The sequence below is a fragment of the Triticum urartu genome, chromosome 6A (genome assembly GCF_056163025.1).
Source record: "Triticum urartu cultivar PI428250 chromosome 6A, HENAU_Tu73, whole genome shotgun sequence".
Lineage (NCBI taxonomy): Eukaryota > Viridiplantae > Streptophyta > Magnoliopsida > Poales > Poaceae > Triticum > Triticum urartu.
In genome coordinates, this window is record NC_141878.1 from 3,928,540 (window position 1) to 3,956,230 (window position 27,691).

A 27,691-nucleotide genomic window follows, 5' to 3' on the forward strand; every position below is an offset into this window, starting at 1 on the left:
GGGTAATGAATCACGTTTAGAAAATGGAAAAGGTATATTTGTATTGTATTATAAATGTACCTTCGAAGTGTCGAACTCAAGTTTGTCCTCAGCCGCAATCCTATCCACAATAAATTTATCATATTGTTTAACAAAGTTATGCATGGTTGATGATGGTGAAACGTAGGCTTCGAGCACATGATTCATGCACTCACTGCGTTGCGTTGTCGTCATCTTTGCGAAGAAATAATCTTTGAAGTATGGTGGCGCCCAGCGATCACGTTTATCCCACACATCTTGTAGCCAGGTGTTGCTATGGAGATCATACTCAGCAATAAGTGAGTTCCAAGCACCTTCAAACTCACCTATGGTCCTTGTATGATTAAGAACTCTATGGAACTTGTCTTTGAAATCAGATGTCTTGCTGTAAAGAGTAGGACCTATATGTTCTTTGGCTTTGTAAAAAATGTGCCATTTACACCACCTATGGATTGTGTTAGGGAATACAGCTTTGATGGCAAGTTCCATGGCCCTGTTCTGGTCTGTATTATTTGTAGAAAATAATTAGAATGTTTGAAGAAAAGAAAACAGGAAAGTGCTTTAAGGGTATGTGGAGAGTAAACCTGTGAGAATTCCAACTGGATGCTTATCTTCGACAGCTTTGAGAAAAGTACTAAACAACCACTTGAAGGCATCCTCTGATTCTTCTATAACCAGTGCGCAGCCAAAGATGATAGTCTGGAAGTGATTGTTTACACCCACAAAAGGAGCAAATGGCATACCATATATATTTGTTTGGTAGGTAGTATCAAATGTAACCACGTCACCAAAGTGCTTGTAACTAAGCCTAGACCAAGCATGCGACCAGAAAACATTTTTTATCTTGCCATCCTTTCCAACATCGACAGCATAAAAGAAATCTTTGCTTGATTTTTGCATTTCTACAAATAGCCGTAATGTCTTCTTGATGTCATCTGTATTTTCTTCAATTCGGATTGATTGTTTAACACTTTGAAAATACGTCCTAGTGTAAGGCAGCATCGATGCTCCTCCAGCAATTCCGGCTAAATATCCATACATTTGAGTTGTGGTGCTATTGTTTTCCATCATATCTTTCATAATGCGTCTGGTGCCCTCACCGATTTTGTTATGTGATTTCCAGTTGCGGGTCATACCTGTACTGGTTGTAAGGGGGTGATTGTGTTCTTGCCGGAGTTGTGTGATGATCCACTTATGTTCTTCATGTCTGTGTATGTGCATCATGGCACCGCAACCTCTCTTCACAGATTTTTGAACCCCCTTAGATGGCTTGCCCTGGGAAAGGAAAGACAAGACAATAGGAAAATTGAATGATCCCACAATCATGAATTAATTTAGTTTCAGTAATAAACGATAAGTAGTACATACCTCGCATGAGCATACAAATTCGATGTAAGTAGTGTCACCAGCAACATTTTGGACTTGTTTACGAATTCTTATACCAAACCCTTTTCTCAACGCGTACATGTTATAAAACTGGAAGGCATCCGTGTCTTCATGGAATACCTGGCCTAAAAAAGGATCCATAATCGTTGCATCACAATATTCTGGTGGAATAGTAACCAGCGCAGTTCTGGAGTCATCACTAATTGTAGAATATAGAATGAGTCAATACTCAGTACAATATCTAGAACAAAAATGACTAATGTGTGCATTACATAGGGAAGACGGGTATAGTAGTATCAGAAATCACCTGCCACTGGTAGTCCTGCCTTGATTAGAACAATCCAGTGAAAAACATCCATCCGTGACACCAGCGACATCTCCTTCAGAAGGAGTGGCCATTAGGTTGCGCTTCAATCTATGGTGTTTCGTTGTGAAATGGTGTGTCTGGGAAGGAGGGATTCTCCTTTTAAATACCCATACGTGAGATAGGAGACTCCACCAGCCATGATCAGTAACTGATTCGGGTTATTAACTCATAGTTATTGGTGTGATTCATTGCCAAATTACTAGGAATTAGTGATTTGTTGCATTCACTAGTAGTGGTTCAGCGTACAAGGCAGTGCACAAGCACTTGCTCAGCTTCCATATTTACGAAAGATTTTAGATTGCTTCTTAATTGCAAGACACCTAGTTAAAGAATCCTCGCTGATTCCGTATTAAAAATTGATGTGTGCTATGATCGTCTGACTTACATTTTTTATTAAGAATTGAACTGGGTACTAGCACTACAGAAGGTGTGGATATTGGTTATTTGCAACAACAAGAAATGTAGTGAGTATGGCGCTGGTAGGGTTAGTTGAGAATAATAACGTAAAATAGTAGTGAGTATGGCGGTCCAGTTTGCATGGATGCGTCAAACCCACAGCAGAGCAGTTGCTACCCTCTGAGCCCGCCATGATATCTGTGGCGCCATTTAGCTGACCCGTGTCGACGCGCAGTTGGCATTTCCCTAAACCGCAGCACACCATCCGCCGAATTTAATGACTTGTCGGTACGTAAAATTTTAAGTTGTTGTCATCGAATATTAAGTATATATCTGAGGTATGATATGCTATGATGGCCAAGTACTAGAGGAGAAAGATTAGTGTATGTATGAAACTGAAGGTAATATTCAGATTTTGTTTTTATTGGAGTATGGGAGACCCAAACGAGTTGAATTGTAAATCCGAAATGGAGGAAATAATTGTAGTCTAATTTGTATGAGGCTTCGTTTAAGAATTATACATGTCGGCGCTAAAAAGTGTGACAACAAGATATGTCCGTGGGAATCTGGACTGACAACATGATACCCAAGGAAACGTATGAACGGATTGACCAATAATTCGGCAGTTGTTCTGGCATAAAATGAAGCAAATAATTGTACTTATTACATATAATGTTCACTACTTTGTCCCAAAATGACAGCTAGTTCGATATACTTATGTAAAATATGAAATAAAGGTAATAAGACCGTCTTCATTTCTTCACGACGACTCCATCCTCGTATTGCCTCACAAGTTGTTTGACGAAATCTGGAAGTGCCGCTACATTATCTCTGATGGTAAGAATGTCCATTAGAATGTTGGCCCTAACATTGTCCATGCAAGTCTGTGTTGAGGATAGGAAGTAAGTAATGCAACACGAGGATGATAGTTTTTTAGTGGAAATTATTGTAAGAAAAATTATGGATGGCTTACTGGATTGAGCTCTTTGGCGACTTCTATCCCATTCCAATTCTTCATGAACTCCAAAGTATAAACACCACTCTCAACCCTGCATAATTGGATGTAACTGGTATATAAATAAACAGTTAAATCTTGAACTATCATGAGATGTAAGGTTATCCAGAAGAATTTCTTACTCAAATCGGTGTCTTGGCACAACAGGTTCGTTATAAGCCCATGTAGTTACATCTTCTTTCCGGTCACTGAAGAAGAGGGTCAAGCATTGTTGCATGGCAGAAGCCAACATAGGTACAATCCAAGTATGTCTACTATATTGCTTAATATCTGCGCTAATTTTAGTCTTACTAGAGTCGAGGATGTAAATAACTCTGTGACGCAAGTTGAATGTATAACAAGACCAGTGTTTAATGTCGCATAGGGAAACATGAATCTGCATTGACCATATACCCGGCCGTTAGACAAAGCACATTAATCTAGATTAGCGAAAAAATGTACTTGTATCTGAACAACACTTACAGTTTCACACTTGGAGACGTTGTACTTGAGGTGCGGACCAGTGAACTGTTGTCGAAATAATTCCGGGTTCCAACAATCTCCACCAGCAATTGCATGAACCTGCAAACGTCTTCCGCAAATAAAAGTTTGGGTAATAAATCCAAATTTTACGGAGCACGATAACGAGATAACTAACCCCAAAATCAGGCTCAATAAAGTGGCGCTTTCCATAAGCGTCAGTTTCCCCGTACATTTCGAAATCCAGTTGAATGAGCCTTCTAGTGTAAAGACTCATAGTTGGATATTCAACTCTGTCATTTCCTTCAATGAAATTATGGATGTCTGTCCCCGTTAGTTTGATCGCAGTTGGCTTGACATGAGCTACCCAAGTAGAGCTATATGTAGGGGATAATTAATAAACATTGTGAACTTCATAGGTTACTATACTACCAAAAAATTTATGAAAAGTTTAAATACCTGGATACATCTTCAGTCTGATAGTTCTTAATCCAGTTAACTAATACATTCATCACGTCTTCTGGACAGGAATGTACAGCGGCCACGTTGCCAAATGGAGAGTTAATAGAAGACTTGAAGCGCTGACGATGAGGTTTGTCATGGGTAGAAAGACTGAAGTCCAAGTGTTTGGGTTCAGGGTACTCTCGTTTTATGCCACACACATGCTTTAGTTTCCCTTGGCTGTTCTCAACGTACATGTCTTGTAGAATAATGCAGCTAGATGCTGCTATCTCACGTGACATAGAACGTGGTGAGATGGAACGACGGAAGTCCGTAGAATCTGAGAAAAATGTAGGAAAAGTAATTAAGAAATGTAGATGAGAAAGGAATGAAAATGTATGTAACTAATACCTTTCTTTGGTTCTTGTGCTGGTGTCAGGTCAATGCCGAGATCAAAAGAGGGTGGCTCTATATCGCACAATGAAGGACGTGGGTATGTTTTGTTGAGGTTTAGGCTCGTCTCTTCCTCACCCTTAACCGACCGATTTAAATCGAGTGATCCATTGTAACCTGGTGTACTCATTGATGTAGATGTTCTGGCATGCAAATTATTTGCTGCGGGTATGTTGGGCGTAAATTGCATATGAGCTTCAGCTGAAATGAAATCAGTAACCATTACTTACTAAAATTGCTATTCGTCATCCATGAAAGTTTCGAAAAATACCTGACGGATGCTGCAGCTGAACATGAGAAGGTTGACGAAATACATTGGCGCAGGAATCCATATTTCCATCTGACAAATTGTCCCCTTGCAGGAATGCTTGCTGAACTATCTGTAAACATATATTCACAACGTATTGAATTGCAGACACTATGCTAAACGAGTATAACTAGACAATTATGAAAATACCTTGCTATTATCAGGATTGTTATCTGATGGGACAGAAGCACTTTCAACTCAAAAAGCCGACATCATACCCACATTAGGTCTGTTGTAACAGACATCACTTCTTGGACGTAGCTGCAAGAAAATAATGCATGTAAGGACATAAAAATGAAAATAAAAATGACTAAATAGGTCCTAATTCAATATGATAGACAGACTATAATGTAACAATCAGACTGTTTTCTACCTTCATCATCCCAAACTGGGTTGGCTTGTACTGATTCTTCTCTTTGAGGTCCATACTCATTCTTACTTTTATTGCGTGTTTATCATACGCCATAATTCGTGGGAAGCAATCATGCTTGAGACTCAGCGGACCCAATTCCAAGTTGTCCAAGTAGAATATCTGAATGTAGAATGTAATTATTAATTCAAACTATATGCAAGCTGTTTATGCAAACTTAATTTTGTTAGGTAATGTAAATACCTGCAGAAATATGACACATCCGTTTATATACGTGGCTTTTGTGTCATCACTGAGCTTGTTGGCCAATGCCCGTGCTGCTGCTATAATGTCATTGACGACATACCTCGCCCAGTTCCAGTTAGGGATGTCATCTAAATTCTTGAGCGCCATAAAATATTTAGGACATATATTGTCCAACAAAGTTTGTGGCGCGAGAAATTTTGTCATCAAAAGAAGAATGAAGGCAGTCTTGAAGGCAGCAATTTCCTCATCCGACATTGGTGCTTCATGTTTCTTGCTTAGAATATCAGTGAGTACACTACTCGTGATTTTTTTAAACTCCGGGACATTCAGTCGGATGCATATTACATTTTTTATGTGACTGACTTCTTCCGTGGAAGGAATTCGCAACTCCTTTCCCGAGAATGGGATACCCAGAACTTTGTGAACATCACCATCAGTGAAGTGCAGAAGAGTTCCATCACCCATTCTAATTGCTATTTCTTCAGTGGATACCCTAGATAGAAGGTTGTGACTAAATTCCCGAGAGTTTGTGATTTCTGGTAGTTTCAAAATTCCGTCAAACTTCATTTCAATGACTAAGCGTTTCTTCTCATCGTTAAAATCTTTCACGATGGACGAAATAGAAATGGGTGTGCATCTAGAAACCGGCGCTACGTATTTAACGGGAAGTGATGTTGACCTAACCGGTGGCTCCATAAAGTCATCATCATGAGCTGTAGTGGCAGCCATCTTGCCACGACCAACACCAACAATTTTCTTTCTTCTAGCAGTAGCACACCTTTGTAACCTGGGCATGGATATACCTACAATTGGAAAAGAAAAATGTAAATTGCGATGGAGAAAAACGACCGCAATCGGCGACCATGGAGGTGACACTGGCTACCATGGCCAAGCTATACGAAGGGAGAGATGATCACATGGTATGCTCGTGTGAAGATGAACGATGGACCAATGATGATCTGAAGCTTGCGGAGAGGACGAACTAAGGAGAGGTGAAATCGGCGGGGAGTAGAAAAAGAATCGGGGAGAGTGGACCACGTATAGGTATGTAAAATGCGTGCTGCATGCTTTGATTTCGTCCATCTTTAATTCGTCGGCCAAATTATGGCAGTGCATGAGCCTTTTTTTTGGGTAAGCAATCAAATTAGAGCGCAACCTTTATTTTTGGAAACAGTCGAATTAAATATCAACAGAATAAAGCGAGACATTATGACAGGTCCTAAATGATCCGCATGCAATATTTTTGGAAGGTGGAATCGTGTACTTTTTTCAAATCTGTGATCTTTTAACATTTACATACTTTTTCCAAATCCCCGTATTTTCCCAACTTTGTGTAATTTGATCAAATCCAAGTATTTTTCAAAGCCATGAACTGGTTTTGAAATTCGCAAACTCATTTCAAATCCACATGCTTTTCAAAGTCTGCATTTTTTTCAAATCCGTGTTCCTTTTATAATCCATGAACTTTGTTTGAAATTCACGTACTTGTTTCAAGTTGAAATAATTTTTGAAATCCACATATTTTTGCATAAGAGAAGTCCACATCTGCGTACTTTTTTCAAGTTCGCATAAAATTTTCAACATGAACTCTTTCAAAAAAATGTACCCGAATATGAAAAGGTACATCAATTTAAAAAAATTAAATGAACTTAAAAAACTAAATGAACTTTAAAAAAATACGCATATTTGAAAAGGTACATGAACTTGGAAAAAGTACGCACATTTAATAAAAAGTACACAAATTTAAAAAAGGTTCACGTATTTGAAAAAAGTAACCAAATTTGAAAATATTACGTGGACTTGGAAAAGGTAGGAAAATTTGAGTCGGAACGGTCAAAATCTGGGTGGGACAACACCAAAACCGGTCAAAACTGTGATCAGGGATGAATCTTGTCCGGTTTCAGAAGTTAAGAGTGCAAGTTGTCCGGTTTTGAAGTTGAATGACCAAATCTAGACTCCGCCAAGAATTAAGGGACGAAAAGTATACTTTTCTCGATATAATATGATGTATATCGGCAAGATTTGATCGTTTCAAAAGTTTGTATGACCATAAGAAAGTCAGTTCAATCTTCTAGTGTCTGATGGCTTATATTCACTTTACATTACAGGTCCCCAACGGGCATGTTGCAACGAAGGGAGGCCGGCACCGTTGCAGTTTGGGATAAAATAAAAGTAATGGCCGGCCGCCCTTGATTGTGAAGTCCAGGTTGCCGGCCGTGCGCGTCCGGACTCTCGTTGTCAAATGCTTGTCGTCTTCATCTTCGTCCTGCTCTATGTGATTTCTGTTTTTTTTTCTCAAATACGCACAAGTATGCGTATCATATATTCATAGAAGAAAAGCCAAGACGGTTGATACAACGCCTTTCGGCAATGTGCCACCCCGAGAGGTTAACACCCACAATCACCGTGACAACATCGGCAACTAACACCCTTGCCCAAACTTAAGCCAAACAATGGCGAAAAGTACGGACACAGAGCACAGGCCGCATCCCCCGGTATCAAACATGTCATAGCACGACAAATCACCTAACCAAACTAGATCAACGCACTCTCCACCGATGGTGCCTAGAAGATCGGCCAGTGGACAGCGGGAGCTAGTCTGACTCGAAGAAGACATGGCCGATGAGGCATCGATGATGGAGTACATAGCGCCCCGAATGCTCATGTCCACAGCAACATCCCGCACATGACAGCCCTGCACCCCAAGCCACACCGCCGAGGCGAGCGAGGCAACCCACCAGCCGCGTGCCCGGACGACACCCCAAGCACCTAGGCAGCGCCTCCAAGAAGGGGACGGCGCCGATACGCCACCGCTGCCTGGCCCGGTGAACCGAGCCTAGAGTTTCCTCCGGTGTCAGTAGAGCGGATGGACATGGCCATGACAACGCCTCCAGGGAGGAGACGGTGCCCACGAGCGTCGCCGTTGCCCTCAGCCGTAGCCGCGCCGGATTTCTCCTTGGCCACGCCCATCATCTCCGGAGCTCAGCAAACTTGAAGTGGGGGGCAAAGCTGCCACCTTGGGCCATCACCGTGGAGAGGGGAACCGAATGCCGCCGCGCCACATCCGCAGACCACCACGCCGCCTAGTAGGCGCGTCCACCGCAGCCCCTGGTCGAGGGAGACCAGCGCCTGCCTCCACCCGCCGCATCCCCGCCGCCCTCACGGCCAGGGACATCATCGCCTTCGCCGGGACGCCGCCGCACATCCGCCGCAACTCCCAACCAGCCACCATGATGGGACTCCGCTCCGGGGAGAAGACAGCGAATCCGCCTCAGCCTGGGGCCGCCGCCCCAGCATACCAGCACCGGACCACCCGCCGACGGCAGCCCCGGCGGTGCCCGCGCAGCCCAGGCGGCCAGATCTGGCCGAGCCAGACCAAGCCAGCCCGGCGGCCCCGCGCAGCCTCCACGCCTCGGCCAGGTGCCAGCGGGAGCAGCAGGCCGCGCCGCTCGCCCCCGCGCCGCCCGCCATCGCGCCATCACGCCCCGCCGCCAGCGCGCCGCCACCGCTCGATGCAGACGCCCGCGCCTGCCGACACCGCGCGTGGGGAGGAGATGCCCCGCCGCCGCCGACGCCGACCGGGCTTTGCCCGGCGGCACAGCCCGGCGGCGGCGAGGAGAGGGCAGGAGAAGGGAGAGCTCGCTTGGCGGCGCTGGGGTTTGCCCTCCCGCTCGCCGTGCGGGAGCGGCGCGGGAGGGGAGGGAAAAAATAAGACCATGTGCAAATTGCTTGTGCTCTATGTGAAATATTTCTACTGCTGCTGCTGCCTACTGCCCCCTTATGCTTTCTAGTCTGTGATCTCCGTTTAATTTTTGGACAATCAGATTTGTGATATATTGCTTATGCTTTCGAATATAAGGGTGAATTTCTACTGGTGCTATTGCCTACTGTCCCCTATTTTTTTTCCTGTAGACTGTGGACTTAAACCTTGTGTATTCGTCAGTTTAGTCTTAGCAGAAAATAAACGCTGCTTAGTCAGCTGAGTAGATAAGTTTGTTAGAAAGTTTTTTTCCTTAGAAGTAGTCCACACCCCGCACGAGCTGGATCGTGGAATGGCGCGATCGTTGTGGCTCGGCTTGGCTGTTTTCTCGGGCCGTTAGTGGCCTCGTTTCCCTTCTGTAACACAATAAGAGGAGAAGAAGAAATGCAGAAAAGTTGCAAGTGTTCGCAACGCAAAACCACTGTCTTCTGAGCACTCTCGTGTGTGTGTGTGTGTGTGTGTGTGTGTGTGTGTGTGTGTGTGTGTGTGTGTGTGTGTGTGTGTGTGTGATCGGTGCTTACAATTGGCAACAGAGCCGTTAGTACGACCCGGCGGTCATGGCGGGAAGCAAGGAGCCCCGGAAGGGCTCCGGCGAGGGGTCGCGAAAGGACTCCGATGGCGGGTCCCGAACTCCATCGCCGACGTGTGGGCGCACGCTCTCGCGGTCTCCCAGGGCTAGGCATAGCCGCACCGTGCGCGAGCGCGAGGTCGCCGCGCCGGTGGTGCAGAGACGCGAGGTGGCCCTCCCAACAGTGTTCCCAACACTGACCCGGAGCAACTACGGCAGCTGGTCTCTCCTGATGAGAGCCATCCTGCAGACTCGCGGGCTATGGGACGCCGTCACCACTGGAATCACCGACTACCACGACGACCGCACCACCCTGGAGGCCGTCCTCCGGGCGGTGCCAGAGGAGATGCTCGCGGTCCTCTCCACGAAGGAGACGGCGAAGCAGGCCTGGGACGCCGTCAAGACCATGCGGATGGGCTCGGCCGCCATGCGCGAGGCCAAGGCCCAGGGCCTCCGTCGAGAATTCAAGGATATCCGTTTCAAGCCCGACGAGAACGTCGACGACTTTGCGATGAGGCTCACCAGGCTCGTCAACAACCTCTCCATCCATGGTGGTCCCGTCGGGGACGCACGTGTGGTACGTAAGTTCCTTCGTGTTGTGTCCCGCAAATACGCTCAGGTGGCACTCTCCATCGAGACGTTGGTCGACCTCGACACCCTGACGGTGGAGGAGCTCACCGGACGGCTCAAGGTGGCGGAGGAACGCCTCGACCAAGACGGCGGAGGCGAGGATGCCGGTCGCCTTCTGATGACCCTGGAGGACTAGCGTGCGTACGAGAAGCGTACGGCGAACAACGGCGCAAGCGGCAGCAACTCGTCAGGTTCACAGGCGCGCGGACTAGGGCGTGGCCGCGGACGTGGCCACGGCGGTGGACGCGGTGAAAAAGGCAAGTCCCCTGCCGGCACTGACGCCGGTGGTGGGAAGAACGGCGGCGGCGACGCGGATCGTGACAAGTGTCACTACTGTGGCATCGCAGGCCACTGGGCCCGGGACAGCCGCAAGAAGAAACGCGAGGAGGAACATGCCCTCCTTGCACAAGGCCAAGTAGGCGAGGACGATGATCCGGGTCTACGGATGCTATGCTACTCTGCCAGTAGGTACAGGGGGTACTTGCATGCAAAGAACATGAATGAAGGTCGGAGCTGCTCTCTTATGTCTGGATCCTCTTGTCACTCATGGGGATGGAGACATCTGCCGATAGGTATCAGAAGTCGGAGCCTCCCGAAAACAAGGAAGAAGAAGAGGTAGAAGGTGGAGACGTTGGTGGTGAAGGCAGATCCATCCAGTACGAGATTAACATACCTGTCTAAGTTATATCCCGAATATTTACTTTGTTTGTTTATGATGTATCGCTTTTATGTTTTCATTTGTATGGCCAGTTAACCACTCTATCTCTGATGGTGTATACCAATAATACAAATATTCTCCAAGAGATATTTGTGTGTGTTTGTTGATTCATTTGGCACGTTTCAGTATAGCAGTGCTTTTGTGGTTGATTCCGTATGATTTCTGCAACCCTGTTGTTCATACTTGTAAATTTCGTATGTTATTAGTACTCAGTGCGAAGTGATTTGATGTTGGTCTGCTTTTCCGTACTACTAACTGATGCTACAAATGTACGGTGTGGTATGTATTTCTGCGTCTTGACTGATTTCTGGTTTTGTTTCTGCAAGTTGCTGGCTTGCTGCTGCTGTGAGAATTTTGTGTTTTCTTTTCTAGTTTTGTCGTTTCTTGTTTCAGTAGCGACGGTTAATAAATGCAAAGAGTTGTTTTTGGGTGTAGGTGGATGGGCTGGCCGGGGTATGGTCCTGCCCCGGCGCACACCACCCTTCGTCACCGACGGCGCCTCCTCCGAGCGGCGGTGGCGACCCCTGCACGTCTTTAGTCATGGTGGTCTCTCTTGGCAGTCGGTCAAAGCTTTGCGGTGGATCCCCGTCGACATCACTTTGGTCCCGACGGCCACGAACCTGTGTTCTCCAGTGTCCATGGCCTGTCGACGCAATGCTGGTGCGGATTTTCAGCCTCGACGCTCCGGTAGCTGCGTCCCTTCCAGTTACTTTGGCTTGTCAATGTTCAGGCGGCCACGTATATCGCAGCCCGGATCTGCATCCCCTTCCGTTTCTTGGCTTGCTAGCGGCGTCGGCCACCACCATCCCTCCGCATCGGCTCTCCGCCTGCTGCCTTCCCAACCCCGTCCACCCATACGCCATGCCGGCTCCAAACCTCGCATTTTTCGGCGGTGGCAGGTGCAGCCCCACATTGCCCCCTTTTGTGGCGGCGGTGGTCTGGCGTGCGGACTTCTTCATCTTCGGATCCTCGTCTAGCGGCAATGGGATTGCTCGAACTTGCTCGGCTTGCCTGGAGAATGTTCAGGCTCCTTCTTCAACTGGGCGAGGCTGAAAAGACTTGCATTCATTAAATTAATTCAGTGGCATCATGGATGCTTACGCTGAATTGGTGATGCATCGAGAATCTCTGCAGCAATCTATTTGATGAAGATCTACGAACGAAAGATGCATACAAAATGGATGGTATCCTCAGCCAACAAGACCCTATGAACGACAGGACAGGAAGACCCTATGAAATCGAGCACCACAGAGCGCCGCCAACCGTCGACGTAGCCACCGGCCACCCCTCGCCAAACTAGCATGTCCGGAGCCTCCAAAATATCATGCCGGACCTCTGCACCGAAGGATTCAAGCCCAGATGCCCGGAGTCGGCCCAATCGGGTTGTCTTCTCCGGCTGCAGCCGCCGGACGCCGACAAATGATTTGTCACGCATAGGCGAGCCCAGGCCTAACCTTCGCCACAATTAGACTCGCGGTGATCCTGTCTCAGTTTGCCCTCTCCTTTAGAGCTCGCACTCGTGTTGTAGCCGTCATCCACGCGAGCTCAGCGCCGCCGTCCTCCATGGTCGCCGTGCTCGTCGTTGCCGAGCTCCCCTTGTGTCTTTATGCTACCTGTCGTGACCCCATAGGTCCGTAGATTACGCCCATCTGGCTAGTCCGCTTGGATTCGTGTCGTAACACCGACATCGTCGGAGTCGTGCCTCTGCCGCCGCTCAGCTCCATTGGTAGCCTGCCTCCGGCCATCCCACAGCCTCCTGTGACCACCCATGGATGTGCGCGAGCGCAAGCTACACCCTGGTAGCCTCCAACACCGTCGTTGTGGCCTCCGGCGAAACACCGCCGTGATTTGAGGTCGCCAGCAGTTAACCTCGGTTGTGCCGACACGAGGCGTCATTAGTTCGAGACAGTGACATGTGGGTCCCCCAATGTTAATGATGCAGTTAGGGCTAAATAAATCCCCTATTAGTTTCTGTGCAACCGAGATGTGGGCCCCATGTGTCATATTTGACTGGCACAGTCAGCGTTGACCGGACCCAGAAGTCAGTGAGAGTGGCTAGGAGAGAGGGACCCACCCTTGGTCAAATACCGCCATTGATTGGTTTTTTAGGCTAGACGCTGACAGGCATTAGTGTGAATGCACCCTCCCTTCTTTAAGATGCCGTTGCAAGAAAAACGATTTAGTCATATGTGTTTTTTTTTTCTAACGTGTCATGATTGTATACTCGGCTTGTGGAGGAATTTGGACTTATTGCCTTCTATCAACTTTGATAATGTTACGGATGTATGGATCCGCAGATGCAAAGGTTGGAAGATTTTAACCCTCCTTTTATGAAAAAAAAGAAAGAAAGAAAAGACGTTCACTTATAGCTACATACCAAGATGAATTGACATCAAACATGACACGTGACACGATGCTCACCACTCAGCAGGATGCCAGTTGAGTTGAAGAGCTACTGTCTTAGAAGGTGCAAATGGACGGGCAGCTCCTGTAAGCATCGTATACTCCCTCTGGTCCCTTTTAGTCTGCATATAAGTTCTGTCCAAAGTCAAAGCACCTCTACTTTGACCAACTTATAGAAGAAAGTAGCAACATCCACAATGCCAAATCAATATTGTTAGATTCATTCTCAAGTGTAGTTTTTTTTTTGAGAAAACGCAGAAGATTTGCGTTTCATTGCATTGAAAAGGAAGGGGTTTGAGTTACATCCTCCTAGGAGGCAATCATACAATGCGAGAGTGTTTTAATTAGTGTACATCCCAGGTGTGGGGAATGAGAGCACGCAGGCCCAACGCGCCGGCTTTGGCCCAAAGGGTAGCCTCCTCCTTGATCTTAGCCAATACCACAGTGATTGAAGGGCTAGCTCTGTCGAAGACACAGTCCTTTCGATGCTTCCAAAGCATCCAGTGAATGAGCAATGTTGCAGAGGCGATGCCCTTGCGCATAGGCTTGGGCGTGTGCTGCCGCACAGAGAGCCACCAGGTGTTGGTTGATGGCTTGCTGTCAGGCGGGTTGCGGGGAACCCTCAGCCAGCTCAGGACTTCGTACAATACGTGCCGAGAGAATGGGCAGGCGAGGAGGAGATGCTGGATGGTCTCCCGCGCCTGGTCACAGAGTGGGCAGCGCGCGGGATGCTACAGGCCGCGACGGGCGAGGCGGTCGGCCGTCCAGCATCGATCTAGGTGGGCGAGCCAATGGAAGAAACGGACCCGGGGCGGCGCCCAGCATTTCCAAGTGAGCTTCCAGGCATCACATCGGGTGGATCCGTGGAACGTGGCAAGGTAGACGGACTGCGCAGTGTAGGTGCCCTTGGAGCTCCACTTCTAGAGGAGATGATCTGGCTCGGCGGAGAGCGTCGTGTGCTCGATCATGTGCCAGAGTTGCATGTACTCGCCGATCTCCTGAATCCCAATGGTGCCCTGTATGCTCGGTTCAGTTTCGTTTCTCCAGGAAGGAATCCTAACAATGGATTCCTCCTTATCAACGTCTGAGCCCTTTTCATTTGCGTGTAGTGAAGGACATTGATGTCTCTCATACTGCTCGGTGGCTCGGTGTATGACATTGCAGCCAGTTTCCGGCCAGAAACTTCTCCAACCTCTGTTGACCAGCACATAGGCTTTGCCAGGTCAGCACAAACTAGAACGGCAGAACCAAGTTGTTTTTCTTGAACCCTTCCTCTTCTTTAGCCATAGTTTTCATGCAAATTATCGTGTACCGGCATAGCAATCAAATTATTAATGAAGAACCAAAAGAGAAAAGTTCCCCGTGTTGAAGAGGTTGTCTCTGTGTACCGTCCTTAATTGGTTTGACCCAGTATACAGATGAAAAGTACCCTCCCTTCTTGAAGATGCTGTTGCAAGAAAGATGACTTGTCATGCATATGTGTTTTTTTATATCTTGTCATGATTGTATACCTGGCTTATTGACGAATTTGGACTTATTGCCTTTTATCAACATTGTTAATGTTATGGATGTATGGATCCACAGATGCAGCGGTCGGGAGATTTATTCATTTGTGAGAAAAAATAAAAAAAGAAAGAAAGAAAGAAAAGACATCCACTACTTGATTTACGTACCAAGACGAATTGACATCGAACATGACACGTGACACGATGCTCACCACTCTGCAGTTGCAGGGTGCCACTTGAGTTGAAGAAGTACTGTCCGAGAAGGTGCAGACGGGCAGCTCCTGTCAGCATCATTTTTTTCGAAAAAGGGACTCCCCGGCCTCTGCATCAGAACGATGCATACGTTTACATTTAAAAGAAAGTAAATAAGGTTCAACAAGGTCTTAAAGTCTGCAAACAAAAGGAACGGCTAGCTCACACAGAGCCTCAACGCCAAAACAGAAAGCCCAACAAGCCACAACCGGCTGGCAAAATAAAAAATAGGTAAACTAATCGCCTATCCTATTACATGACCGCCATCCAAACCGGTTGAAGATATCCCGCGCTACCATCTCCCACCGGACAGATCCAGTAACCAAACGCTCCCTGACCTCCGTCGGAGTGAGTAAGGACCACATACAGATCAGCGCAGTAGCCCGGAATAAAACCTGCAAAAAATAAATAGTTGTTCTGTTAAAAGGCAAATCATTTCTGCAATTCCAAATTGCCCATAACAATACACATACTCCTATACGAATGTGTCTAGCTGTTTCGGACTCTATCCCAGCAAGCCACACCCCGAATAACATGTTGACCGAAGTCGGAGTAATGTTAAAGGCAATTTGCACAGAGCGCCACAAACCTCGTGCCAACGGGCAGTCAAAAAAGAGGTGCTTGATAGTCTCGTCCCGATCACAGAAACTACACCTAGTAGAACCTGTCCAGTTGCGCTTAACTAGATTGTCCTTTGTTAAAATTACTTGTTTATGTACAAACCACATAAACACTTTAATCTTCAAAGGGACCTTAACTTTCCAAACATCTTTGGAGCTAGGAATCACACTAGAGTTAATGATATCGATATACATAGATTTAACTGTGAACTCCCCAGATCTAGTAAGCTTCCAACACAACTGATCGGGCTGAGGAGTTAACTGAACCTCCATCAGTCTACGAACCAAGTGAAGCCATGCTTCCCATCGATCACCCACAAGCACCCTCCTAAACTGAATGTTGAGTGGAATGGACTGCATAACCATGGCACCAAGAGCCTCACGATGCTGAACAATATGATATAGGGACAGATACTAGGTCGCCAAAGGCGCGTCGCCAAGCCACGTATCCTCCCAGAATCGAGTGTTGTTACCATTACCGACAATACACCTAGTTCTCTTAAAGAAGGTAGCTTTGATTCTCATGAGCCCCTTCCAGAACAGCGAATCAGTTGGTCTCAGTGTGACCTGGGACAGGGTCTTGGACTGCAGATATTTACTATGTAAAATCTGCGCCCACGTTACCTCTGTCTCAAATGACAACTTATACAGCCACTTACTAAGCAGGCATCTGTTCTTGACTTCAAGATTTTCAATACCAAGGCCCCCTGGTCCTTTGGTCGACAGATAATATCCCATTTGGCCAGTCGGTATTTTCTCTTAAGTTCATCACTCTGCCAAAAGAATCGGGATCGATAGAAGTCAAGCCTTTTCCTAACCCCAACTGGGACCTCAAAGAAGGATAAGAGGAACATAGGTAAACTCGTGAGCACCGAGTTAATAAGAATCAACCGGCCTCCATAAGACATGAGTTTTTCTTTCCAGCAACTCAGTTTCTTCTCAAACCGATCCTCGATGCACTTCCACTCGCTGTTTGTTAGCTTACGATGGTGAATGGGAATACCGAGAATTGGGCCTGCTTTGATTTTCTAGGTTGAAACAATTGATGTAGTATCCTTCAAAATAGAATGTGATCAGCTTACAGTCCTTATTGAATCTATGACATTCTGGAGACTGGAGCATGTTCCTTTTCTTGTCCCAGCCAGAAAATTTGATCTAGGAATCCTGTTTAAAAAAAAAAGAATTGTACTGCCTTGACAGTTGATGAATAGATGGGAACTTTTCTCGCCAAAAAAACAATAATCAAACTGAAGATGGAACGAAACAACACTTGCGCACCAGACTTGTACAATAGCTGGAGACTAAGTTGTTGTAAGGAAGTGAGAAAATATATCTGTCAAAAAACAACCCACAACTTAATAAGCAGTCAAGTATGTCTCTAGGCCATACCGCCACACTTACAGGCCTCTGTTCTTCACAAACATGCAATTGATTATCATATTCACGTATAACTGTAATACTTTGAGACAATCAGATAGAGCAAACTCGTATACTTGGTAATAATAAAAATCTAACACAGCAAAATTTCTCTATTTGAATATTCTTTCCTAAAGATATGTCATCATAAAACAATATATCTGTTATAACCAGTTATACAATAAGTACCCTAAACATAAATAGCATAATTGGATAGTGAACCTTTGAACTATATGGTGAGAGCAGCCATCTCCTGGAATTTTCAAGTTCTGCTATCGTTAGTGCTTGTTCTACTGAGTTTGGGCACATACGTTGACACTCTCTGGAGCTACTCAGCTGTTGCAAATAACACCAAGGGAGACACAATCCTGTATGAAGCCTTAGTCATGGTATACTGTAATCTTTTCTTTAAGAAAAATGCCCATTACGGGTGATTTCATTAAGAATATTAACAGGTTACATCATATGCCAATGAGTTCAATATATAGAATGACATAAGGGGCAGGAAGCACAACATGTATTTAGTACAGGTAGCATGCCTGCTAATTTAGCTCCCTACCAATGAACTGGCTTTGCTTCTGTGGAATTGTCTTCTTCTCTAATTACCAAAACTGTTGGTCAGCTGCTATTAAATGGTCAATAATATCGTCCGGCTGGATGAGACATCTCTGAGAACCTGAGTGAACAGAGCAAGATGCTTTTATCTTGGATGTGGACTCCAAGTATACTGATTAAGAAGGCAAATAAGGGGGACATCAGAGAAGCAAGTTGTAAGAAAATCATGCTTATTTGCAAGTTAAGATATGTTCAGGTTAAACCACACACTGGGATATCTTAGGGTGATTTGCGTTTTAAATGTACTTTTAAGCTACCTACATGTTTGGTTCTGCATATAAATGAAGATCTCAGCACAAAAAAAAATAAAGAGTACACTATTTGTCTCTATCTAAGCAGTTGACCAAGAATTCCGAAGAATTAACCGTATGACAGTAAATTAAATAGTCACCATCTTAAATAGCATAAGAACAACATACACACGAAGAAGAAACTACACGGCATAACTCAATAGCTATTTAAAAGAAGTATTCCATATAATATATAAAACTTGCTTCTTATTCCTTCTATTACCCAGCGACACACAAAGAGAACTCATTATTTAGCTTAAAATCATTACTATTCCATTTTGAGGAAATTCAAAAAAGAAAAATAATTTTAGCAGAACTAAAAGTTACTTATCATTAGTTACCACTATTAATGATATAAAAATCCATCATTTGAAATTGAAACACTAACATACATGTTGTGTGCTGCTCTTTGTTCAAGCATAGGTAAGGAACAAAGTCTTACTTGGATTCTGCAGAAGCGTACCTTCTACCCTTCCACTTCCTCTCATTTCTTCACTACCAGAAAAATGAGCCCGTCAACATTACAGGGTAAAGAAAAATATGTACATCCGTGAAGAAAGCTCATGTAAAATTAGGTAGCAAGGCATGTGAACAAAAGATAGATTAACCTGTTTTTCCGGAAGCCTCAACAAAATGATTAAACAGAAAAATTTGCTTTTTTTTGGAAAAGGAGGATGATCTCCGGCCTCTGCATCTGGAAGATGCATGCGGCCAATTTATTGATTATTCTCAAGGACCTTACAAAGTAGAACAACAATATGCCTGAATCCGCCATCTTGGCAACATCTACCGCTATTCCTATCCAAATGATGAAGGGGTGCAAGCTGGGCCACATATCCAGACCTCTCACCTAAGCCTAACATCTAAAGCCGGAGGCCCCGACCAAAGCCTTCTGCCGGGTCCGGGGCTCAAACCGGTCCGACGCACTCAAATGTGTCATCGCCGCCATCTTCCACTGGTCCATCTTCAGAGCAAATTGAGGTGACAACCTTGGCAGGTCCTCCGCCATCGACGCCAGCACGACGCCAAACGACGACCTCCACCTACGCGAGCCTTGGTAGGTCCTCCGCCATTGACGCCACCACGACGCCAGCCGACGACCTCCACCTACGCGAGTCCATCTCCAAGCAACGGACGTAAATCCATGCTAGGATAGGGCCGCACCACCGCCGTCGCCCACCACCCACAAGCGCCACCTAACCCCAAGGTTCCCAAAGCGGCGCCTTCAAGAAGGGAACGGCGCCGTGAGCGCCGCCGCTGCCAAACAAAGTTAGGGCTTTCGCCTGGGAGACCTAGGGGAAGGTGAATTGAGGAGATCAGTCCATACCGACGCCTCCAAGGAGGGGAACGGCGCCCTCAGGCGTCGCCGTCGGCACGGCCGGTCATGGCCGGCCAGGGATTTCGCCCGAACTAGATCCCTGCCACCAGCAGCGCCTCCTGTACAGAATCGGCGACCAAGAGGAAGCGCGGCCCGACCAGGCTTGCCCGCACGCCGAACAAGGAAGGAGGGGATGGCGCCAGATCGTGCACACCGACCGCCGCAGAAGCCGCCGCCGGCCGCCAACGACCACCGGATCCCGCCGCCCGCGCAGCCGGGACACCAGATCCACCGCCCCCACAGCTGCTAGCCGGCCGTGCCTTGCCAATGGAGCCGCCGCTCCAGATCCGGGGTTCCCCACGCAGATGCAGGGCAACCGAGGCCCCGCCGCCACCATCCTTGGCGCCCCGGGCTTGCCTGGCGGCTGCCTCAGGCGGCGGCGATGGATTCCAAACTGGATCAATGGATTCCAAACTGGTAAAATAGAAAACGATATGGAAGTTCTTAATTCAGTGAATTTTTATATTTGTACAATTTAATACTTGACAATTCAGGAGGTAAAAACAACAGCAGGATGTTCCTTGGAACAATAAGAATAAACATGACATGATTTGAAGATGAATAATCGTTTTCTACACAACTTATGGGGTAACTCATAGCTTCATTTTGGTTTCAAGTTTAGCAGTGCTAATTGTCGCTAGCGCACTAAAATCAGGCTAGAGATACCACAATATCAGCAAGCAGCAAGGATCAACAAAAGGTAGGTCACCCAGGTTGCCACCATGTTGAAGCTCTCTGTAGTTAACCAATTCATCCCCTTGAGCCCAGTGGAGAACTTCTGCCGTGTTACTTCCGTTTCCAATTCCTGAATCTTGCATGTATAGCCCTTATAAGGTCCACATTCTGCTTGGAAAAAATATAACAGTTCAAGTATGGTGGCATGACAATGTGCACAGAAAACTTTATTTGATTCGAGATATAATTTTACACACCTGCTCACTGTAAAGTTCTGAATTTCTTAACCCATGTAGAGAGACTTTTCTCTGCAACAACCGAAAGATGCATAAAACAACATTAGAGATAAAAATGAACTAATTTGATTGGTGAATGCACCAAACCCACCTAAAGTTACTACGGGAAAACAGGAGTTCACACTGCACCTGCTATATTGACTACTCAATTTTCGCATCTTTGCTGTAACTGGATCTCTGTTTGATCTATTCAATTTCAATAGGATACATAAGGATAAACATACGATGGCAACCCAAATAAAATATGCAAAGATTTATTCAAGGATAGAGCAAGCTTAGCGTTGCTTTGTTGTGAATATTTCGTACACAATCCGTGGCTTAGCCTGCGCGAACAACCCGAGCGGCGGCGACCGGCGAGCAGGGAGAGGGCAGCCGCGTGGGCTAGGACGCTAGGTAGCCACGAACACGCACATGAACCAGCGGTTCGAGCACCCAAGCAAACGCCCCACCAGCATGCGCTCGTACTCATGCACATGGCAGCAGTGGGGGCAGACCGTCCAGAGCACATCTCTGCGACGGAAACGCCGCCGGGAGCAGCAGGAGCGAAACCGGCGCTGGTGGAGGTGCTCTCCAAGAGGTGGGCGAAGGCCTCTTCAACGACGCGAAGGGCGGTGTCAGCCGGGGATGGGGATCGCGCCGAGGGGCCAGGAGGTTGGCTAGGCGACGGAAGGCCCGCTTGACATCCGGGGTGTCGGGGTTGGGCTGGAGCTGGAGGATGAAGAGGGAATCGGGGCGGCCGGAGGGGAGGAGGCACTCGACGGCAAGGTGGACGCAGCCCCTCGCCGGTACGCCCCCTGGTTGTGGCTCGGGTGAGCTGCCCCTCCGCGGCCGCTTGTGGATAAGCGAGGCCGGGGGCCATCTTATAGAGGCGCTGGGGCGGCAGTAGAGCGGCAGGAGATGGGATAAGCGGCGGGGGGCAGGCGGCGAGCGGCAGCAGACGGGATAAGCGGCGGGCGGCGAGCGGCAGGAGTCTTCGAGAGGGAGCAGGCCACCGCCCGGCAGACTGAAAAGTTTAACCATGAATCAAATTGCAGGAAACGACAGTGACAGGAACCAATACAGAACCAGATGAGCGATCGAGACGGCGCCGCCATGGACTGAACGCAAGCACAGGAAGAAACGCTGAACGTATGCTAAATCTACCTAAATAAGTTGTATAGCAGTTCAAAAAATTTGAAACGGCAAACCAAAGTCACAGCGCATTCGTACCCAACCAGGTACTAAACAAATACACGTGCCATCAAATGAGTTACCGCCAGGCCGCTTTCGACCAAGTGGGTAATTCTCATCGCGAAAACCTTGCCTGGAATAGAGGCTTGGGTATATATACTCACGTATAACCTTGTAATCAGACCAACAAAACGCAAAGCAAAACAGAACCAGGCTCGAGACGAGCCTGTTGCAATACATCGATTTGGTGCCTCGTATTTGTTCCGCGGAGAGAAGCCGATTGCTAGCCCAAGTCAAGTTCGTGTACCTGCGTGTGCTAGTGCTACTACTGTACATCAAGCCAGGTGCTAGCTAGCTTGCTAGCTTTGCAGTGCACTGCTACGGGAGGATTTGGTCTAGCGTTACTAAAGCCAACACACGTGTCGTGCGTGCTGTTTGACTTTTATTGCTTTTCCACAACTCACGGTTGTACAAGGGGTATGGGTACACGCATATAAATATGTTCAAGATAGACTAGAAGCTACCTACTCTGTCTCTACTTCTAATCCTACCTGGTGACTGTTTTTGTGTACGCACGTCGTGGTTAACTCTAACAGGGGTGCTTAAATTGCCCGATCTGTACTAGTGACGTGTCCCTCCCGGATCTGCCCACCGGCTGCAGAAGAGGAAGACGCCATGAGGAGTCAAGGGGAGGGGGAGAGGTGGTGGTGGTGGGAGGGTGTAGTGGCCGGCAATGCAGACGGAGGTGGACGCCGGTGCCAGAGTGGTGGCTAGTGGAAAGAGGGGAGGGGAAGCGCTCAGGAGGGGATTCCAACATGAGAATTGTTCTTGATTTGAGGCAAATATTTTCATTACTGCGTATAAAGTGGTTTGGAATTCTGCACTCAAGGAAAACAATGCCTAACCATAACACTGTTACAAGTTTGTTTAAAAGTACAGCACTTTGAAACACAGTTACAAACCAGCATACAGACATTCAGCCTACCAAATATCTTACACCTTACGAGAGCGGCTCAGTATGAGTAGCTGCTCAGCTATCTCCATCATTGTTGGTCTTTCGTCTACATCAAGGCTAAGGCATTTTAGGGCCATACCTGCAAGAGTATCAAGAAGCCCCAAATCTTTTGTTATTGCAATTTCCTTGTCGAAAAGCTCAGTCATTTTTTCCTTTTTCTTATCGTATTCAAGAAAGCTCTTTAACAAGCTATTATTCTCGGAATGTATGGCCCTCCTACTACTGATAAGCTCCAGGATCACAAATCCAAAGCTGTAGACATCACTTTTTTCGGTGAGTAGGCCTTCCTGTCGATATACTGGATCCATATAATTCATGTCACCGATGACTGATCCTGTGTGTTCCTTGTCTCTAGCAAGCAACCTAGATATGCCGAAGTCGGAAATCTTGGGTACAAAGTTATCATCCAAGAGTATATTTTCTGGCTTGACATCACCGTGCAGAATTCTAATATTTGCTTTTGAGTGCATATAAGCTAGCCCATCAGCTGACTGCGCAGCGATATTCAAACGTGTCTCCAAGTTGAGAGCCACCTTGTTATTGTGGTTGTGAAGAATACCATGGAGGCTACCTTGTGAGATAAACTCATAGACCAGCAGGGGGGCTTCAACTTCGAGGCAACAACCAATGAGCCTAACAATGTTCTTGTGGATGACTTGAGATTGGATCATGACTTCATTTGCAAATTGTTCATTCTCTCGCACGCTACCATTGATTGTCTTCTTTATTGCAACTTCTTTATTGTCAAGAAGGCCCTTGTAAACTTTACCAAATCCACCTTTTCCAATTATGTTGCTATTCTTCAAAAATGGGTTGAGCTCCCCCTTTTTGAAAATTTTAATGCCTGTTGCTTCCTCTAATAGAGGGCCGCCATTATTTTTGTAGAATTTCTTCATCTTCTTCTTCTCATTGTAAAGAATAATAAGGAACGATATTATCGACATGAGAAGAATACCACCTATTGCACCTAGGTGAACATAAAACAAACTTATTTTATATCATTAAAATCGTATTTACAATTCTGGCAGAAATATTTCGTATAAAAAGTTGATAGTTTCTTTTGCTCATCTACTCAGAATTTAAAACAAATTACCACTAGAATTACAAGAAGAAAAAGGAATCTAAATCAAGACCGCCAAGGGGCTGAAACTCGACTGCCGAATCTGAATCCGTAGAACAACGTCAAGGAAATTGAGCTTTTAAAAGACAAGGAAATCATGTAGGTCGTAGATTACAGCCAGGCCATTTATAGAAATTAAGCAGTATATACAACTGAATGATTGAAATCCTTTGAAGCAATCATATGGCTTGCATCCATGAAGAGATGTACAAGCAGTCGGTATGTCATACATGTGTTTATAGATTCTACTCGAACAGATCTCACCCAGCGTGCTGTGTACTAATGTTCGTTGCACCATGAGCTATCAACAAAAATACCCACAATGGGGTGCAGTAGAGTACTTACCGGCTGCGACCTTTGCTGCTAGAGGGAAATGATCTATGCAGGTTCCCGCTTTGGTGTGGCCTTTCCATCTAAATTTGCACGGACAGTCATAGCCTCCCAGCCTGTTTCTGCAGACCCCGCCATTTGTGCAGCGATACAGTTGGGGGAGCTTGCATTCATCAATGTCTGAAGAATTAACACTTGGGGATGTTAACGAATTGGTAATGACAGTTTCTCCAAAACGTTTTCAACTACCATTTCATCTAGTTTAAAGCTAGCGCTGGAACACAGAATCAAAGCAAAGCATTTGAATACCTTGAAAGGATGGATTAGTGCACATCTATGATTCTAACACTTTGAGAACCAGAACCACTAGATAATCACATGTTCCCAAGAAAAGGAGAATTGGTTGAGCCCAACTTTCACTTTATTTCTTTGCTGTTTCTCTTCTTGTTGTAAAGAGTGTATCTTGTTGACTTATTAATGTGAAAATAGCGTAGAACAATTGTTCTACGGTTTGCAGTTGAAAAAAAAAACTTTAAAGCAAGCACACATATTTTTGCGAGATGACAATTATATTTTACCAAATTTACGGTTCTTCCACTAAGTTAATCTTGCTTATAAAATTAATCTTATTTGGTATACTACCTCTGTAGCGAAGTACTTGTAGTTAGGGGAACTTGTACAGAAACATGTAGAGTCTCCATAACGCCTAAACATGTACTAGTTTCCTCCAGGTACAAGTATTTCGAGGGAGTAGATAAATAAATTGATGATGGAACATGCATGCATGCATGTGGATAAATAAATTGATGGATGGGTAAGCAGGTTTACGTACCTTTGCATCCGTGCTCCGGATCTTGCAGGTAAGGATTACCATGGAAGCCTTTTGAGCAGTTGCAGATGTAGCCTGGTCCATTGAGCGAGTTGAAGCACTCACTGTTGTCGCTGACACACGCGTAGGACCCAGGCTTCTTGCGGGCTACGTCGCACGTCTCGTTCCCGATAGCCCAATCCATGACGAACGGGGCCTGGCCGCCGTAGTTGTTAATGAACGCCGGCCAGGTCACATAGGTCGTCGAGAAGGTGAAGTTGGACGAGTCCATCAGGACCGCGTAGCTGCAGCGACTGACGTTGTGGAAATATTCACTTGAATTCAATTAAAAATTTGAAATAATTTAAAAATATTTTGAAAAATATTGGAATTGTTGTGCTATACTGAAATTGCTGAAATATTTTGGCCGAAACGTAATATTTCAGTGTCTGCTGAAATTACTGAAATTCAGTGAATTTCACCGAAATCTCACCGAAAGTGAAAACCATGAGCGCAGCAAGGGATGGGTGGGGAAGTGGAGCTTCATGAGATGTGAATATATGGTTCAACAATAGTACTCCGAACGATGCACTGAATATACTTTTTTTCCTATGTTGTGTCTCCAAGAAATGCAGGTTGATCCAGTACAACATGACAAATGAATGAGAACGCCAGCCAGCTAATTGAGGTGGATTATTCTTTTAGTGATAAAGAACGTACCAGTGGACAACAAGGCATGACTCTGATGTAAGCATGCCTGTGATGGCATGCTTATGTGTATTCAACAAATAACATTTTCATTCAACCAATATATCAAGGTGATACAACCCTAGTGAGGAAATATTCAGCCTCTGCATAATGCGATGCTCCCATCCAAAAAAAAAACCGAGAAGAACATTGTTTTACATTAAAATTAAGAATTCCAATCCAAGTTTTACATGGCCATCCATGATGGGACACAACCTTATTGGTTGATCATCTAGGTGGGTAGATGCCACCTAAAAATGTCTCTTTCCTTGGCCTCTGAAGGATCGGCCAATTACAGAGTGATCATGTGCATGCATGAATAATACTTCACTCGAAGAGGTAGTTTGAGCTTACAATTGTTTTTATCATCAATAGGAACATCACTATTGGAAAGCTCCTCATATCAAGACTTGACAGCAAATCTGCCATTCAGATGCAAGTTCCATCGAAACTCATTCGGTTTGTTTGACAGTTGAATTGGCTCTAGACGTGTGAGCAATTCATTGCACGATACAGGTGATGCCATAATAAGTCTCTACGAAAAGAAATATCAAGGTTTGCTTACGTATATGCATCTCTAATAAATGCAAATAGGAGAAACTCGCATACCAATTGCCAAAAAAAACTGAATCGGCATATGCACTACGACACCATACAGGATACGACTTGGTACGGTATTCTGCAGTTTTTCTTGTGTGGAAATGTGCTATTCTATAGAGTCTAACTCAAATAAACAACTTGGATTGGCAAAAGAATCTAGTACAGCTTGTCGAACAAAAAATAGCAACTTGCTTTTGTTGCAGAAAAAATAACGCAATATGAGTCAGCATCTACTAGCTAGAAGCTGTATTGACTGGCTTATCTTATGTAAGTCAGCTGTCAGCCCGTATTATTGGCTCCATTATTAGCATCTACTCCCCCCCATTCCAAAATATAAGTATTTCTAGAGATTCTAACAAGTGACTACATACGGAGCAAAATGAGTGAATCTACACTCTAAAATATGTCTACATACATCCGTATGTTGTTGTTCATTTGAAATGTCTAAAAAGACTTATATTTAGGAACGGAGGGAGTAGGAAGGACTGACTGCATGTGCCATACCTATATACCTATTATTACATACTTATTGATACATGTTTTACGCGTGATGGTAATGTATATTGTCTGTGATAGGCTGGCTGCTCTTGACTTGATTCGCGTTATCAATTGGCTACATTTTATAAGGAGCACGAGGAGACATGGATCTGTCTCAACCAATGGAGATGGGAAGGGCATACAAGACTTCTCGACATACAATTAGTGCACAAGTTTTATATGTCCAAGGTTACACATGAAACATCCATAACCCAACTTGGGAATCACCATCGGAATCGTTTGTCTGGCTACACATCCATACGCCAACTCTGTAGAATCGTGAAGGCAGTACACATTTCAGCACCCTATATACATGTACGTCAAGTTAAATATATGCACACGACTGTTCTGCAGCTACTCCGTTTAGCTGGAATGATAATAGCCATGATGAAATATTAAAAAATATAAAATTCAAGAAAGTTTCTTTTTCCTGCGGGTGTATGCAAATGTTAAATTGCATGAAGAAAAATGCGAACACAACTTACCTTATCGGATCGAGAAGAAAAGAACTTTTGTTGAGACAAGAGAGGAAAATAACTTTTTTTAGGGGTAAGGACATCTCCAACACCAACCCACAAAACAGACACCTCATTTCTCCGCGGACTGGTGAGGACCAGCCCGCAGACACGGATGCGGGAGCCAGCCATCCAAAGATATCCGCATACATTTCAAATCTCATCTCAACGGACCGGACAAAATTCATGCAAACCGGCTGATTTTCATATAAACCAAAAGAAAGCATTTTCATTTTGGATATATTTCATGCAAACCGAATGATTT

The 27,691-nt window shown here is 45.6% G+C and overlaps 2 protein-coding genes and 1 long non-coding RNA gene across 6 annotated transcripts; all 3 read right to left on the reverse strand.

Annotated features, from left to right (window-relative positions):
* Positions 1–2,919: 2,919 nt before the first annotated feature.
* LOC147962982 (uncharacterized) lies at positions 2,920–3,414 on the reverse strand. Its single transcript, XM_087531279.1, has 3 exons — positions 3,305–3,414; positions 3,141–3,216; positions 2,920–3,051 (listed from the first exon to the last, which is right to left on the reverse strand). Exons 1-3 carry the CDS (start codon positions 3,412–3,414, stop codon positions 2,920–2,922), a joined length of 318 nt encoding a protein of 105 aa, XP_087387405.1.
* Positions 3,415–17,765: 14,351 nt separating this feature from the next.
* On the reverse strand, positions 17,766–21,375 carry LOC147962983 (uncharacterized). Of its 4 annotated transcripts, none has more exons than XR_015609509.1 (6): positions 20,891–21,375; positions 20,714–20,770; positions 20,546–20,596; positions 19,563–20,456; positions 18,678–19,458; positions 17,766–18,057 (listed from the first exon to the last, which is right to left on the reverse strand). It is a non-coding gene; the product is annotated as an uncharacterized LOC147962983 (long non-coding RNA). The 4 variants fall into 4 exon arrangements; XR_015609508.1 differs by having other exon boundaries at positions 18,678–19,492; XR_015609507.1 differs by having other exon boundaries at positions 17,766–18,006; positions 18,678–20,456.
* Positions 21,376–22,631: 1,256 nt separating this feature from the next.
* On the reverse strand, positions 22,632–25,319 carry LOC147962984 (wall-associated receptor kinase 3-like). Its single transcript, XM_087529428.1, has 3 exons — positions 25,052–25,319; positions 24,235–24,447; positions 22,632–23,736 (listed from the first exon to the last, which is right to left on the reverse strand). The coding sequence occupies exons 1-3, from the start codon at positions 25,317–25,319 to the stop codon at positions 22,748–22,750; spliced, it is 1,470 nt and encodes a 489-aa protein (XP_087385554.1). The 3' UTR covers positions 22,632–22,747.
* Positions 25,320–27,691: the final 2,372 nt, after the last annotated feature.

What these genes read in the sequence shown, in the direction of transcription:
- LOC147962982 (XM_087531279.1), bottom strand. Translation starts at nt 3,414, where the DNA reads ATGTTGGCTTCTGCCATGCAACAATGCTTGACCCTCTTCTTCAGTGAC. An exon ending in GTGCCAAGACACCGATTTGA is followed by an intron (nt 3,217 to 3,304) that starts GTAAGAAATTCT and finishes CCAATTATGCAG; the next exon opens with GGTTGAGAGTGGTGTTTATA. An exon ending in TCGCCAAAGAGCTCAATCCA is followed by an intron (nt 3,052 to 3,140) that starts GTAAGCCATCCA and finishes TCCTCAACACAG; the next exon opens with ACTTGCATGGACAATGTTAG.
- LOC147962984 (XM_087529428.1), bottom strand. Translation starts at nt 25,319, where the DNA reads ATGGACTCGTCCAACTTCACCTTCTCGACGACCTATGTGACCTGGCCG. An exon ending in TCCGGAGCACGGATGCAAAG is followed by an intron (nt 24,448 to 25,051) that starts GTACGTAAACCT and finishes AACGTTTTGGAG; the next exon opens with AAACTGTCATTACCAATTCG. An exon ending in AGCAGCAAAGGTCGCAGCCG is followed by an intron (nt 23,737 to 24,234) that starts GTAAGTACTCTA and finishes ATGTTCACCTAG; the next exon opens with GTGCAATAGGTGGTATTCTT.